The sequence below is a fragment of the Chanodichthys erythropterus genome, chromosome 17, assembly GCF_024489055.1.
Source record: "Chanodichthys erythropterus isolate Z2021 chromosome 17, ASM2448905v1, whole genome shotgun sequence".
In the NCBI taxonomy this organism is placed as follows: domain Eukaryota; kingdom Metazoa; phylum Chordata; class Actinopteri; order Cypriniformes; family Xenocyprididae; genus Chanodichthys; species Chanodichthys erythropterus.
In genome coordinates, this window is record NC_090237.1 from 32,161,737 (window position 1) to 32,176,345 (window position 14,609).

The following is a 14,609-nucleotide window of genomic DNA, read 5'->3' on the forward strand; positions in this document are numbered from 1 at the left end:
ATTTTAATGGTGACTTACTGTAGATTGAGGCTCACTTGGACACGCTAATCAATGAGCAGGCGACGTTCGTGCTGACCAGAGCCGCACTGAGTCACATCTACAGCTGTGTCCAGCAGCATACGGCAGAGCAGGTGAGAACTAATGTGAAGGATTTGGGTAAGGAACAGCTCTACTTGGATCACAGCTTGAACTGTCTGCTGTGATAAACTGTATGACACATGCAAAAACCCCAAAAACTCTCCCCCTCTCCGTTCTGCTCAGTCGCCTGCATTGCAAACTGCAAGAAGATTCCCAGCATTACGGGAATTATATAAATTATACACAGCTTCACAAGACCCTGAAATAAAGCTTTTAAAGAAATTATTTCCACAGAGCACCTCATTGACAATTATTATCAGTTATATTGGTGCTGCTTTTATGCTGTTATTGAAGCCTGAACATGTTTCTTGCTTCTTATCAAGGATACAGGAGCAAATGAGTGTATAAAAAGGAAAATTTCAGTTCTAAAATCTTATAGAATATTCAAAGCCGATAAACCTGATAAACAGCATGCCAATGAATGTGCTTGCTTGGAAATATAAACAAGTTGGTTAACCCCTTAAAGGTGCCCTAGAATAAAAAATTGAATTTATATATAACAAGAATTCAGTACCTCCGGAAAACAGGCGACATACAGTCGGGATCATTAATATGTACGCCCCCAATATTTGCATATACAAGCCCATGTTCAAGGCATCAGACAAGCCAGTCAGTATTAACGTCTGTATCTGTGCACAGCTGAATCATCAGACTAGGTAAGCAAGCAAGAACAATAAAAAACATTGCAGATGAAAAATGGCAGATGGAGCAATAATAACTGACATGATCCATGATAACATGATATTTTTAGTGATATTTGTAAATTGTCTTTCTAAATGTTTCGTTAGCATGTTGCTAATGTACTGTTAAATGTGGTTAAAGTTACCATCGTTTATTACTGTATTCGCGGAGACGAGAGCCGTCGCTATTTTCATGCTTAAACACTTGCAGTCTGTATAATTCATAAACACATCTATGGGGTATTTTGAGCTGTAACTTCACAGACACATTCAGTGGACACCTTAGACTTATATTACATCTTTTGAAAATACGTTCTATGGCACCTTTAAGCCCAAAGTATCCTGGGACACCACCCCCTGTGAAAAAATTCATAATCAAATTACTAAGCAACCACTTACAGGAATAACAGAAATAGGTATCATTTTAAAGCTTTTTAATGCATCCAAACATTTTGTTCAACTCTTAATTAGTGCTAAGTTATCACTATAAAACAGAGTGTACCGCCTGTGGGCGCCACCTAGCTACAAAAAAAATCATATTTTTCAAAACTCCTGCCTTGATTATCACAAAATAGGTCTAATTTGAAAGCTTAGTGTCTGAACTTTACAATGAATGTAGCCACTTTAGTTAACTCCTAAGTAGGGGTCGACCGATTATCGGCCTGGCCAATTATCGGTGCCGATATTAAGCATTTTATGGTTATCAGTATCGGTCATTTTCAAAACCGATTTGCCGATAAGATAATTTCATTTTGAAATGCGCTATTTAGCTCTAATGCAGCCACCTCTGTCCAAACGCACCACTCTGTGGCCTAGAGCTAGCTCTGCCCACTGCCCATCTGATTTGTTGGGAATTGCGAAGGCTGAAGGCACGGAAAGTTTTGCACTCTTACACCGAAAGGTGAGCACTAGCTAACTGGAGCTGCTTCAGTGATCACACATCAGTTGTCTCAATTGTAAGGCAGCAGCAGACGTTGCTTAAGTTAAATCACAACCCACTACACTGAAGTTGCAAGACAGCTCAGTATAATCAGGAGCTGAGTTTCGGCACGGGATTGCGGATATCGCACATAATTCTACACATTCCCGCTGGTTTCACGATTATTAAACGGGAAATACCCAAAAACATTTATGCATTATAGCATGTAGATTGAATCCAAACAGATTACCAGAGTATATCAGTTATAAAAAAACTTTCTGTGAGACGTAGTTTCACAAACGGTTTCAGCGGTACCGAGTCTCCCTCTCTCTCAAAATGCCCAAATGGCTTGACATCCATAGTATCCACATTGAGTTTGCTCTGCAAGCGAGATGTACGCTGCAATACAAGACTTTATTACGCGTTTCAAACTGTTAACTTGACAGAATTTGCATTTGCACATCATTTTAACTCATACAATTAAAAAATACAGGCCATTTTAAAGCAAGTACCCGTGCACTCTCAAGAGACGGTCTTCAGTCAGCACGCTCTCAACCAATATACGTGCACACAGGAGACAGCCTCCTCTAAAACTGCTCGCAACAAGTGTAAGATTGAGTTATTTTTCGTGACTTATTACACATAAATGTTCAGTTACACACACAACTATGTTAAAATGCCTGTCCTGATGAGTATACATGTAAGCACAGTCGGTTGTCTTCAGTGAATGTGGACAGCATGTGTAACAGCACTATATTGCTATAGATCTTAAAAGAGACAGCAGCCTTTAAACCTGCTACTGTTTACTATTGCCTGTCACAATCAAACAACAAAAGAAAATCTTTAATAAGGATTAAACTATATTTAATTTATACAATTTATACAGTTCTCAGAATTAAAGATGTTTAATGCATTTAAAGATTTATAATTTTTTTTGTCAGAGCCCTTGTTATTCTTAATTTTGATGTTAATTTTAATTTTTACACCAGACATGTATTTAAAATATTGGTTATCGGTTACTTCATCTGTAATAAAAGGTATCAGCATCGACCCTGAAAAACACATATTGGATCGACCCCTACTCCTAAGTACTGCTGAAAAATAATAATAATTTTAAAAAAAATCATAATTTATGAAATGTTTTTTTACTATGTACTCCAATGTGTCAAAAGCATCATACAGCTTAGATAAACGCATGCTATATGTCATTTGAAAGGTCTCCCGGAGTAGAGTAGAGTAGAGTAGAGTAGAGTAGAGTAGAGTAGAGTAGAGTAGAGTAGAGTAGAGTAGAGTAGAGTAGAGTAGAGTAGAGTAGAGTAGAGTAGAGTAGAGTAGAGTAGAGTAGAGTAGAGTAGAGTACAACAGGCATAATTGTTTTGGGCTTTGACTAAACTTGAGCAAGTTTTTGTACGTGAAGCCCCGCAAGACCCATATGTAAATAATAAAACGATGCAGCATTTATGTCCTGTTTTGGCTCGTTGAGGAAACATGCTCCTATTGTGGAAAACTGGACATCATTATTTACAGCTGTTTCTCACGATTAAAATGAGTCCGACCTCAGCGTAATCCAATAAGCCGATCACAAGATATTGATCATGCAATTATGACACATAAAACTCCACTGGCGCACAGATGCTAACTAAAACTAAAATGTAGCTGTAATGTGAACTTCATGTTACATGCTTAGAATGTAGAAAATTGTAGAAAAAGCACATCATTACTTAAAGTGGATCCTCTCATTTGAAATGAGTCCAAGATCAACAAAATCCCATGCGTTGGTCACAAGTTATTCCACATGAAAGGACAATTTTAAAAATGCCCTTTAGGGGGTGCCAATGAATTAAACAAAAAAGCTACCTTGGTTCCAAATGCTATAACTTTGAACTTCTGTATCCGATCACCACATACATCTGTATGCGATCACACATCCTTTCTGAGTTTCTCAGCACGAGAATGTCCAAATGTAATTAATTAATAATTTTATTTAAAAACGTAAAAAGTTTTCTTTCAAACGATACCAACCTTTTGACTCTCCTTGCTAGAGATTTGGCGTTATGAGTCATTATTTTTGTGTATGTAGGCATTAAAAATGCCTACCTTTGTTCCAAATGCTGTAACTTTTGATTTCTTTATGAGATCACCACAAAATTTGATCCAGATACAGCTCACATATGGTGGAACATCACCAAAAAAAACAATGATCTCGTTACCATATTTCCTTCATTTTAAATTCCATTTTAATTTAGAAAGATATATAAATTTTCCCTTTTTTCCACTTTTTATTTATTTATTTATTTTTTTTATGCTTATTTGCAGTTTCTCAGCATGAGAATGTCCAAATGTAATTATTATTATTTTTCTATTTAAAAATTTAAAAAGTTTCCTTTCAAACAATATGAACCTTTTTACTCTCCTTGCTAGAGTTTTGGAGTTATGAGTTTTACTTTTTTGTGTGTCACTCAGACTTTATGGGTGAGGACTTGGAGTGAAAATGCCTGATAATAAATTATTTCATCAGTAAATTTATAGTATAGCACACATTATTATACTAGATATCATAGCCTGCCATTAGTTTGAAAATAATATTTCTAATAAATAAATAAATACTAATCATTTATTTCTAATAAAACATTCTAAATAAATGTAATTCATTACAGTATTATTTCAAAACACATGTGAATTTAAATTATTTATAATGTATGCAATTAGTGAAATGTAAGGCATGACCTTGCGCCATAAGACCCAGAGCTCATCAGTGCCGACAGCCCACGGCGGAGTCGAGGGAGGGAGGAGCCAAGGTGGTGTAGAGGCTAACGATGGTTGGGGGACGACTGCAGGAGTCGAAGACAATGTATCCATAGGCACTGATTGAGATCTGATGGAGACGAGCGATATCGCTGGCACTGGAGACCAAGGCAATGCCATGGTTACGAACGTCGAAGCGGAGCCAGAGGCCATGAGGGCTGAGGTGGAGCCGGTGTGATGGAGGACAGAGGCAATGCTGAGGGGAAGGTGGAACCTGCTCCAGTCATAGTGATGAAGGGACGGAGCGCAGCGGACGGCCTGCAAGTCCGTGGTGGAAGTGGTGTGACAACTGACCAAGGGGGAGTCGGCAGGATGAGGAAACCCGGTGGAGCCACAAGTCCGAGGGTCTCCGGTGGAGCCGAAGGTGGAAGGAGCCAATGCGAAGCGGACAGGTCGACAGGCTGAGATGGAGAGAACACAGGATCCTCTCGCACTGAAGCTGCTGGTGGTAACATGACCTGTAGCTCGACGTCATAGCAGGGCTTCCACGGAGACGGTGCAGGGATGTGAACATCCGGAAGCAGCCGGGCTGGTGGACTGGCTGAGCTTCGCGGTGATGGCGGCAACAGAAATCTTACAGAATAATGATAAATATAACATAGTCCATGCAGGTCTATGAAAATAAGTCATAGTACATGGTACGCTGTCTAGAAACAGCAATGATGAAGGTACTGGATGGGATATGGTGGGAGTCGTTGGCTCCTCACTGAAGTTTATCAGCCAGACCTCATTGTCTACACTCCCTACTCCCTTGTCTGCTGATGTCGCGGGCTCACTCCCCTTGTCAGACTAACGATGGAGCTTCACTTCCGGGGCGAGGGTCAGCTCTGTTCTCTCTTCCACAGGCTCTGGCTGAAATGTCGTGGCAGGCTGTAGCTCTCCGTCTGCAAGTGGCTCACACAAATACTCTGCGGTCGAAGGTGGTGTTTCAGGCTCTGGGTCTGGCCATGTTCTGAACCGGCACACGATGCTCTCCAGACACCGGATGATAGCTTCTTTGCAGCTCAGTCCAGTGGTGTCTGGGAGATCCACGAGGTGATGGTAATTTGCCCCAATCTAGAACAGTGACTTCAGGGTCTCATCATCATAAGGGCAGGTGATGGTGAGATGGAAAAACTCCTCAGAAAATGATAAAAATCAGAGCCACGCCACAAACTGTGTAATCCTTTTTGGTTTGGTATTCTGTAACGTTGATATCCACAGAAGACAAAGATGATGATAGTAATCCAAGGTTTATTAAATAAGTATTAACAAGAGAGCCAACATGCGAGACAGTGTGTCAAACACAAACAATACCGGACCATGAACAGAACGAAGGGAGGAACTTAAATACACCTTGATGATTAACTAAAAGATGAACAGCTGTGATGATGTGATGTGGCTGGAAACTAGAACAAAGGTAACACATGTCATGAACTGAACATAACTGTGAGTCAGCACATTGCCATTGAGGACTACCTATGATGACTTGACAGCTGAGCGGGCATTATTCTCACGCTGAATGCGTCAACGTCACATGTGCAAAGACTGTATTCATCATGAAATATCATTATTAACCGGTTAAAGGTAATATTAAATATGTGTTTCTATTCAGAATGCTTAAACTAGATTTGTTTTACGTTTTTGTTTATGTTCCTGTTACAGTTTCGTTATTTCGTCTGTTTTTGTTTTCATTCCTTGAACCGGTTCAGAGCCCTGATATTCTGGCAATTGTTTATTTTAACAGTCAGATGTTACTGTAAATAGGGTCTGGAAAATCTACAGATAAGACTAGATATTTGAGTCTGGAAAAGTGGAAAGGGAAATATTTAGGAACCCTGGATCTTTTTGAGCTCTCTTTTGCAAAACACTATTTGTGGCCATCCTTCCCCTTTTATATCACCTCCAACACACATGCACACACTAATAGCGCACATTACTTCCTTATTATCTTTTTCTCATTTCACAGGAACAGTCTCTATTGTCTATTCCTTCCCTTTAGACCTTATTACCATGGTTACCCTATGGTTAGAGGCTCATTAATAAAATCACAGAGCATGGATTTTCAGTCAAATTCGTCACATGGCAGGAAATGGCCTGAGATTGAAAAAGAACACAAAAATAAAGCTTACGCTGTAAACATGATTACCTGTACACATCTCTGTGTGCATTTACAGATTAGACCAAGCAAATGAATTACCTTTGTTTTGTTGTTGTTCATTAATAATGTGGCTTCACACAGCTAAAAGCACTCAGCATCTCTTCTCACATTGTGTACTATATAAGGTGAATTTCAGAGATTTAAGATCACTGAAGATCTTAAAACAACAACACTTTAGTCTGCCACTGGTTTCCATCCGATTTCACTTTTTTTCAACCATTCTTCAAAGTTTCTCTTTTTGTGCTCTAGTTATTTTTTGGAACTCATTCCAGATGTTTTCTTTTCTTTGTTGTGAAACAAAAACTTAACAGTGTAGTCCAATTCTCAAACCAATGAGTCTTATGAGTTGTTTTTTATTTGTTTTTTGTTTTTTAAATGAATCAAAAACTTACAGTGCAACCAGTGTAATCTGATTCCTGAACTATTGACTTCTATGAGCAAGTTCTTTTAAATGAATCAAAACTGTACAGCTTGACCAGTGTAGTCCAAATGATTCTCATCTCTCATATTTTTAAATAATAAAAACAATACAGTGCAAAAGATGTAGTCTGATTCTCGAATGAATCTGTACTTTTTTGCAAATCCAAAACATTCTGTACAGTGTGACCAGTGTACTCTGATTCCCAGATGAGGGACTTTTATGAACCAGTTCTTTTGAGTAAATCAGAAACATACAGTGCAACCAGTGTCTGATTCCCAAATGAATGATTCTCCTGCTAGTGAACTGGCATTAATGAGCCAGTTCTTTTTAGTGAAAGAAAATATACAGCATGTCCGGTGTAGTCTGATTTTTAAATCAATGAAATATAGCGCAACCAGTTTTGTCTGATTTTGAAACTAATTAATCGTATGCGACGGCCCTTTTTAGTGAATCTTACATGAATGCTCAAGTCCTTTTAAATGAATCATAACATACAACCTGACTGGTGTTGTCTGATTCTCAAAAAATGACTCGTTTGTTTTAGGGAATTTGAAATGCATAGAGCGACCAGTGTAGTCAGATTCCCAAATGAACGATTCTTCCACCAGTGACTTGGCACTAATGGTCCAGTTCTTTTTAATGAATCACTTGGAACAGCTACTGACTCACTAAATCGTTATTCATCATGACATGACCAAGAGTTGTTACTGTATCATGTTGTTCCTATGGCTTTGAGCCTTACTCTTGTTTATGGGTGTTTGAGTTTATAAACCAGCATGGTCTTTTTAGTTCAGCTGACTAATTGTCAGGTGAAAAAGTTTCCAGTAAACTTGGTAACTCTTTCGGACATGTAGCAGCACTTTAAGCAAGGTGTTATGTTACAGAAGACAGGCGAGAAAGCAGAAGCATTGAAAGTAAGCACGGGTGTGTGTGTGTGGGTCTTGGCAGAGCAATGCAGTCTGGGCATTTCCACGCCTGTCCTCATCACACACCCCCGTTAAAGGCTGGCGTGTGACTAAGCGTCTCTGGACACCTGCTGTCCACAGCACAGGACACAACTGTCTCGCCTACTGCTTCAATGTCTTCTCTGTCCATTCAACGCTGTTAATTACGGCCTGTCTCGGCTTTATATGGCTCCTGTTGCCCACAACAGACGTCATGAAACAGGCCTTCAAAAGCCAGTTTTGTGTCTCATGTCGATGGCATCATTTTAAAAACATTACGACCCTCCAAATTGTATATGCATGTAAAAGACCATGAGGCTAAATGAAGATCCTGTTGATGTTTGAAAATCATAATGCATCTTTGTACACTCTTCATGTTGTTAGGCTTAGTACCTAGAACTCTAGTCAGAATGATCAGTTTTATAATAAAGCACTAAGCCATGAGAGGTTGTGCATAGCAAATTCAAATGTACCTCCTTAATTTTCATAAAAAAATCACTTTATGAATGTTTCATTAAATGGTGGAAAGAGTGGCATGGTAAAATCAAAAATAAAAACAAATAATACTTATTTTTATGTTTTATTTATATACATAGCCGGTAATAATTTTATGGCGGATAGCTAATAATGGCCAATGTAAATATTCTTTACTATTTTGTCTAAATAAAGAAAGAAATCAAATTAAAAATGTCTGCAACAATATCAACAGCTAAATGAATCTTTGGCAGTCAGGTGGTACAAGTAAGAGCTCTTTAAGATGTTTACATTCATTATTTATTATTTAGAATGTTATGTGTTTTTGAAACATGAGGTCATTTAAAGGGTTAGTTCACACAAAAATGAAATTGCTGTCAAGTTCCACACCTGTAAAGACCTTTGTTCATCTTCAGAACACAAATTAAGATATTTTTGATGAAATCCAAAGGCATCTGATCCACACATGGCAGCAACATCATTGCACCATGTCCTGAAAGGTAGTTGAAAACATGGTTAAAATAGTCAACGTGACTACAGTGGTTCAACCTCAGTGTTATGAAGCGACGAGAAGACTTTTTGTGCGCAAAAACAAAACAAAAATAACAACTACATTCAACAATTTGAACCGTTGTCATATGTATTGAAGTGCAGGTTTCTTTGTTTACATCCGAACGCCAACTCAATATTGGCCGAAGCTGAACACGTGAGCAGCACGACATATGCGTGTGATGCTGACACAGGATCTGACCAATAATGAGCCGGCATTCGGAAGTAAACAAGGAAGCCTGCACTGAGTTCACTACATATGATAACGGTTCAAATTGTTGACTAAAGTCTTTTTTTTTTTTTGCGCACAAAAAGTATTCTTGTCGCTTCATAACATTAAAGTTGAACCACTAAAGTCACGTTGACTATTTTAACAATGTCTTTACTACCTGTAAACTACCTGAAGGGTGTAATGACGTTGCTGCCTATGTGTGGATCAGATGCCTTCGGATTTCATCAAAAATACCTTTATGTGTGTTCCGAATATAAACAAAGGTCTTATGGGTGTGGAACGACATGAGGGTGATTACTTACAGAAATTTCATTTTTGAGTGTACCATTTCAGAGCAGACTCTGCTCTGGCTGTCTCATGTGTTTTGGAGGAGGCGTGGCTTTGGACAGCACTCTGAAGGGTGGGTGGGATGCTTTCAAAGCTAGCTTGCTATTGGTAGCCTTTCTGAAATTGCCTACCCTACCTTTAACCAGCAGAAAGGTCCAGTGTCTCATGTCAGTAGTGTAGTTTGAAGCATAGCTCACACAGCTTTTTGTTTGCGAACGTGAGAAACCTGTTGCAAAATTTGCATAGTGAAATGTTTCACCCTTACACAAAATTCCCGATTGTGTGGATTCCTCTTGAAATAATGGGATTTCACCTGCCAATTTTTCATCAGTAAATGTAACCACATCTTAACTGTGTTGTTTGTAATGACTAATTATAATCCATATAATGTTCAGTCTATTTACGAGTTTCTGTAAATTGGCTATTTTATAACGATTTAAAACATGTTTCATCCATTCAAATTTTAGAATGTACTACTACTACTATTACAAATCTGTACAAGTGTGTGAACATAAAGGATTCTTGGTATATTAGCTTGATCTGCTGCATTCTGAAATGTGTCATTTGGGATAAGTTGTGTTATTTTCTTAGCCATATATTTGTTCATTTTCTCTCCTATTCATAAAAAAACTATTCAACAGTCAAAAAGCATCTACAAATTTTTGTTGAAATGTGAAATATCTCACTTCATGTGTTTTCAAGCTGTCCTGTTGCACCTATTCCTTCTCCTCTTTGTTTATGTGTTATATCTGTCCCACAGGCTGTGTCAGTTCACAGAGCTGAAGGGAAGAAGTTGTATATCCTTCACTCATGTTTTGCTGTGTTCTTCCTCGTAGGGTCCCTTGGCCAACCTCCCTGGCATGGACAGCACATCCTTAAAAACAGCAATGGTGAGGCCTGTTTCTCTTTCTTTATTAAAGTGCCCCTATTATGCTATTTTAAAGGTTTCTAATTTTGTTTTGGAAGTCTCCTACAATAGTTTTTCATGCATCCAAGGTCAAAAAACACTTAAAATGTAACTTTGTCAGTTTTCAACCCATTTTGTATTGTTACAATGTCAGTAGTATATAAATGTTGTCTGGCTGACCAAGCTCAATTTAAAATTGAACATTGGTCTGGGGAGTCTGTATGTATTTTCTACTGCACAAGAGGCGTGATCAACGAGCATTATTAATGCAATTGGATAGTCCTTCAACCAATCAGATCAACGATCCGGGTGACGTACTTTGCAGAGCGACACGAAAACTCCAGACAGGTTTAGTTTGTATTGGTTTGTAGCATTGATCAGCGGTTTGCAGAAGCAGCAATGGCATCGAGCGATTTTTGCAGGTTGTGCAAAAAAAACCATGAAAGTGATCAGTATTTACACCCACTCGAGCGATTTGTTTGCTGAACTAAAGAAGTCATTCAGCATCCTCGAGAGGTTAAAAGGAATTGGATTGAGGGTCGTGCTTGCTGTCACTTTTCTATCGTCATCGTGTTATACCCGCCAATAGTGAGCATGTGGATAAGCCAGTCTGTGATTGGTTCCCGCAAAAGTGTAACAGAAGCAGTAGAAATGAATGTACGGGTTTCCAAACTGAGTTGCCGGGCAGAATCAAATCGCCGGCAGATCAGGCTGGGTTTACCCAGTCTAATATAAATGAGCAACGTTTACTCATTCGCCATGTTACCTGAACTGAGAAATTCACGTGTATTCATCAGCAAAAGTCCACCGGGTCATGGAAAACACATTTGCCACATCTGAAAACTGTATCATACTTTGTCTACTCTTTAAACAACATTATTCTGGGGGAACTGAAGGAAAGGCAGTCACTTTCAGTTTTTCCCCTCCGTTTGGCCTAAAACTGTTCTCGTGGTCATCAAGTTTGAAATGTTGACTACAAACAGAGGTTTTTCAGATTTCCTATTGTGGCGTTGTCTCCGTATTTATGATTCTTTGCAGCCTTCAGGCTGTGTCCACCAAAGCATTTTTAGCCAGCTAGGCGCTAGGCACTCTGCTGAAAAACGCCTGCCTGTGAGCACCTAGCTACAGTTTTTTTTCAGTTGAGACGCTTTGCTAGTGTTACTAGTATCTCATTTCACAGATAGTTTGTTTCTGTACTGTTTCTATATAAAAATGTCAATACAATGTGAAGTATTTGCTCTGGCTTTTGTTTTAAGTTATTTTTTCCGTTATTATGCTTGTTGTCATTGGTTGACATTGTACAAGCAGAATGTGGCGATTGGTCAGTGTTGTATTTGTCCCACCCCTCATCCACTCTGATCGGATGGCTGGCTAAAAAGTGACACTGATGAGTGCAGAGTTTTGCTACTTCAACTTGACCGGTAAAAAACGCTGAGTGCTCCGTGCTTGAGTGTGAAAAAGATGCCTACCGCCTCGTTATGCTCCCGCTGTTTAAAAAATGCAGCGCTTCCATTGAAAACATTACAAAAAGTAAGCTAGCCACTGGAAAAAACACTTTGGTGGACACACAGCCTTAGCCATTGCCTACAAATTGCTGGATCCTTTACCAGAATCCAAAAGTAACTCACTCCTAAACATTTATTCTTTTCTTTCTACAGCAAGAGAAAGCCACATTTTATTGAAAGCCTATTTTGCCAGCACAGAAGTACCCCTTGAAATTGTCTTATAATATACATTGCATTACCTCTTTTCTCACAGCGTCTGAAATAGGGATGAAAGTGTACTGTCCAAGTAGTAATAGAAGATATCTGCTGTCATGATGATGACAGTAAGACACACAAAAGTAGAAGCTGCTCCATGCTCTGATGTGGTTAGCGCTCACACTACATGCGTACCTTGCCTGAGCCCAGCTAAGCCATGCTCTGGCCCACCTCTTTCAAGCGGGCCAGGGACAGTTAAATGAACTATGCCCGAAGCGATCATGCTAATCAAACAAACCCAACTTTGGGGTTAAACACGCTCAGGCACGGTTCAGATCATCTAGTGTGATTACACTCTTAAACTTCTTGTGATAGACTTCTAATTCAAGATCTGCGTTTTGTTTTGCTATATGTTCTTCGCTTCCGCGTTCATCATTTATCACCTAAGATCACACTACGCCTATGTCATACATCGGGTCAGAGGTCACCCTTCTGCCAGAACTCGACTCTAATGTTCACGTTTAAGGCCGTGGCCGGAAGCCAGTGATTATAGTTTATTAAGTTTTAAATATGGATATCTTTCTTTCAAAAAACCCATCACTGGAGTGGGAAAATAATTACTTTTATGATAGATAGATGCACTTTTTGGAGCTTCAAAAGCTCTATTCAAACTCTATTCAGTGCCATTACAAAGCAGGAAAGATCCATTAGTAGAGCCAGGATTTTATTAAATATAGCTTTGATTGTGTTGAACTGAAAGAATAAAGTCATATACAGCTAGGATGTCTTGAGGGTGAGTAAATTATGGGATATTTTCATTTTTGGGTGAACTATTCATTTAAGGTTAAAGAATAATCAATTAATTGTTTGTTAATTTATACAAAAATCAATTATGGTGATTTATGCAAGTTGACATTCCTTGTCTGAAATGGTTCGATCAAGGATTTAGTCTCTCTAAATCCTTCCTTTTCAAGAGTCTGCTCTGCTCTGATTTGTCAGATGGTCCAGTCTATTGTGATTGGTTGACCGCTTATAGCATGTGTTGGAAACCAAACGCCCATTACCATATCTGAGTTGTAAGCTTTCTCACCACTTGATACACAGTGATATGAACAGTAACGATGGCATTAGTTTTACTGTATCAATTCGAGCCTGAGTCCTCATCCTTTTGAAGTGCAGCAAAGTGAATTTGCTTTCGCAGTGAAGAAAAGAGTGTTGTCTCGACATGTTGACAGCATGAACCAAACTCTTTCAGGCCTCGGGTACATCTACAATGTTTGAGGGCAGGTCAAAGTGGACATTGTTCACAGGCATGCAAATTTGTTACAAACCTATGTAGATTCAAGCAGGAAGTGAGAATGAAATTACTAATGACTCGTTTTCAGGCATTATTTTTGGGAGACAATAACTCATTTATCTTTGAAACTTTGCAGACCTTTTACATTCACAAACAGCTATATTACACACTACATAGATTCAGCTATTTACTTTGTGATTTTAATCCAGTCTGAACTGAAAATGTCTGGTTTTCCTCACATAACCTGCAGAACAAATTACTTAGTGTTTTTACTAATGGATCATTAGTATTCATCATTAGGATTCAGACCTTTTTGCCACTTTTTTTAGGTGAAATAACAGACATCCTTTGTTAATAATTGCAAAATTAACAAATCAAATCCTGTCCAAATAGTGCTACCTAATGGTTTTAAAGGTGCAGTCACATTTGCAAAATTTCAGCAGCATTTAAATCTAGGGTAGGCAGTGTTTTTCGTAAATGTTTTTTTCTTTCCATTCCTGTTTTGTCTAACGGTGTGGTGTTTGTTTTACTCGCAGGTCCAGTTTGACCGTTATTTGGCATCTCCTGATACACTTGTGATGCCGCAACTCAACTTCCTGCTCAGTGCTGCTATCAAGTATGAGTCAGCTTGCATTTATCACACACATTTCGTCTATAATACATCCATTTGCCAAGAACATGAAACATTGCATTTCAAAACATTACAATTACAGATTACCTTTTATATACAAAGATTTGAAGAGCATTTAAAAATGACAAGTTTTTTTTTTTTCTGACCCTCATGTCAATCCATTCTTTCTTTTAACACAAAAGATGCTATTTTAAAGAATGTTGGTAATCAAACAGCTGACGGTAGCCATTGACTTCCATAGTAGAAAAAATACAATGGAAGTCAATGGCTACCTGTGTGGTTGCCAACATTTTTTAAAATATCTTTTGTGTTTGACAGAGAAAAGAAACTCATACAGGTTTGGAACAACGTGAGAGTGAGTAAATGACAACATTTTCATTTTGGGGTGAACTTCCCCTTAAGTGTAATGGAAATTAATGGAAATTATTTTTTACACGATTCACAT

The 14,609-nt window shown here is 38.6% G+C and overlaps 1 protein-coding gene across 2 annotated transcripts in view; it reads left to right on the forward strand.

The window, feature by feature from the left end:
* cog6 (component of oligomeric golgi complex 6) overlaps positions 1-14,609 on the forward strand; it is a 68,350-nt gene that overhangs the window by 48,250 nt on the left and 5,491 nt on the right. For both annotated transcript variants that reach the window (XM_067365406.1, XM_067365405.1), the window contains 3 exons: positions 24-131; positions 10,466-10,519; positions 14,070-14,149. In XM_067365406.1, coding sequence (XP_067221507.1) covers positions 24-131; positions 10,466-10,519; positions 14,070-14,149 — 242 coding nt within the window. The remainder of the gene's footprint in view (positions 1-23; positions 132-10,465; positions 10,520-14,069; positions 14,150-14,609) is intronic.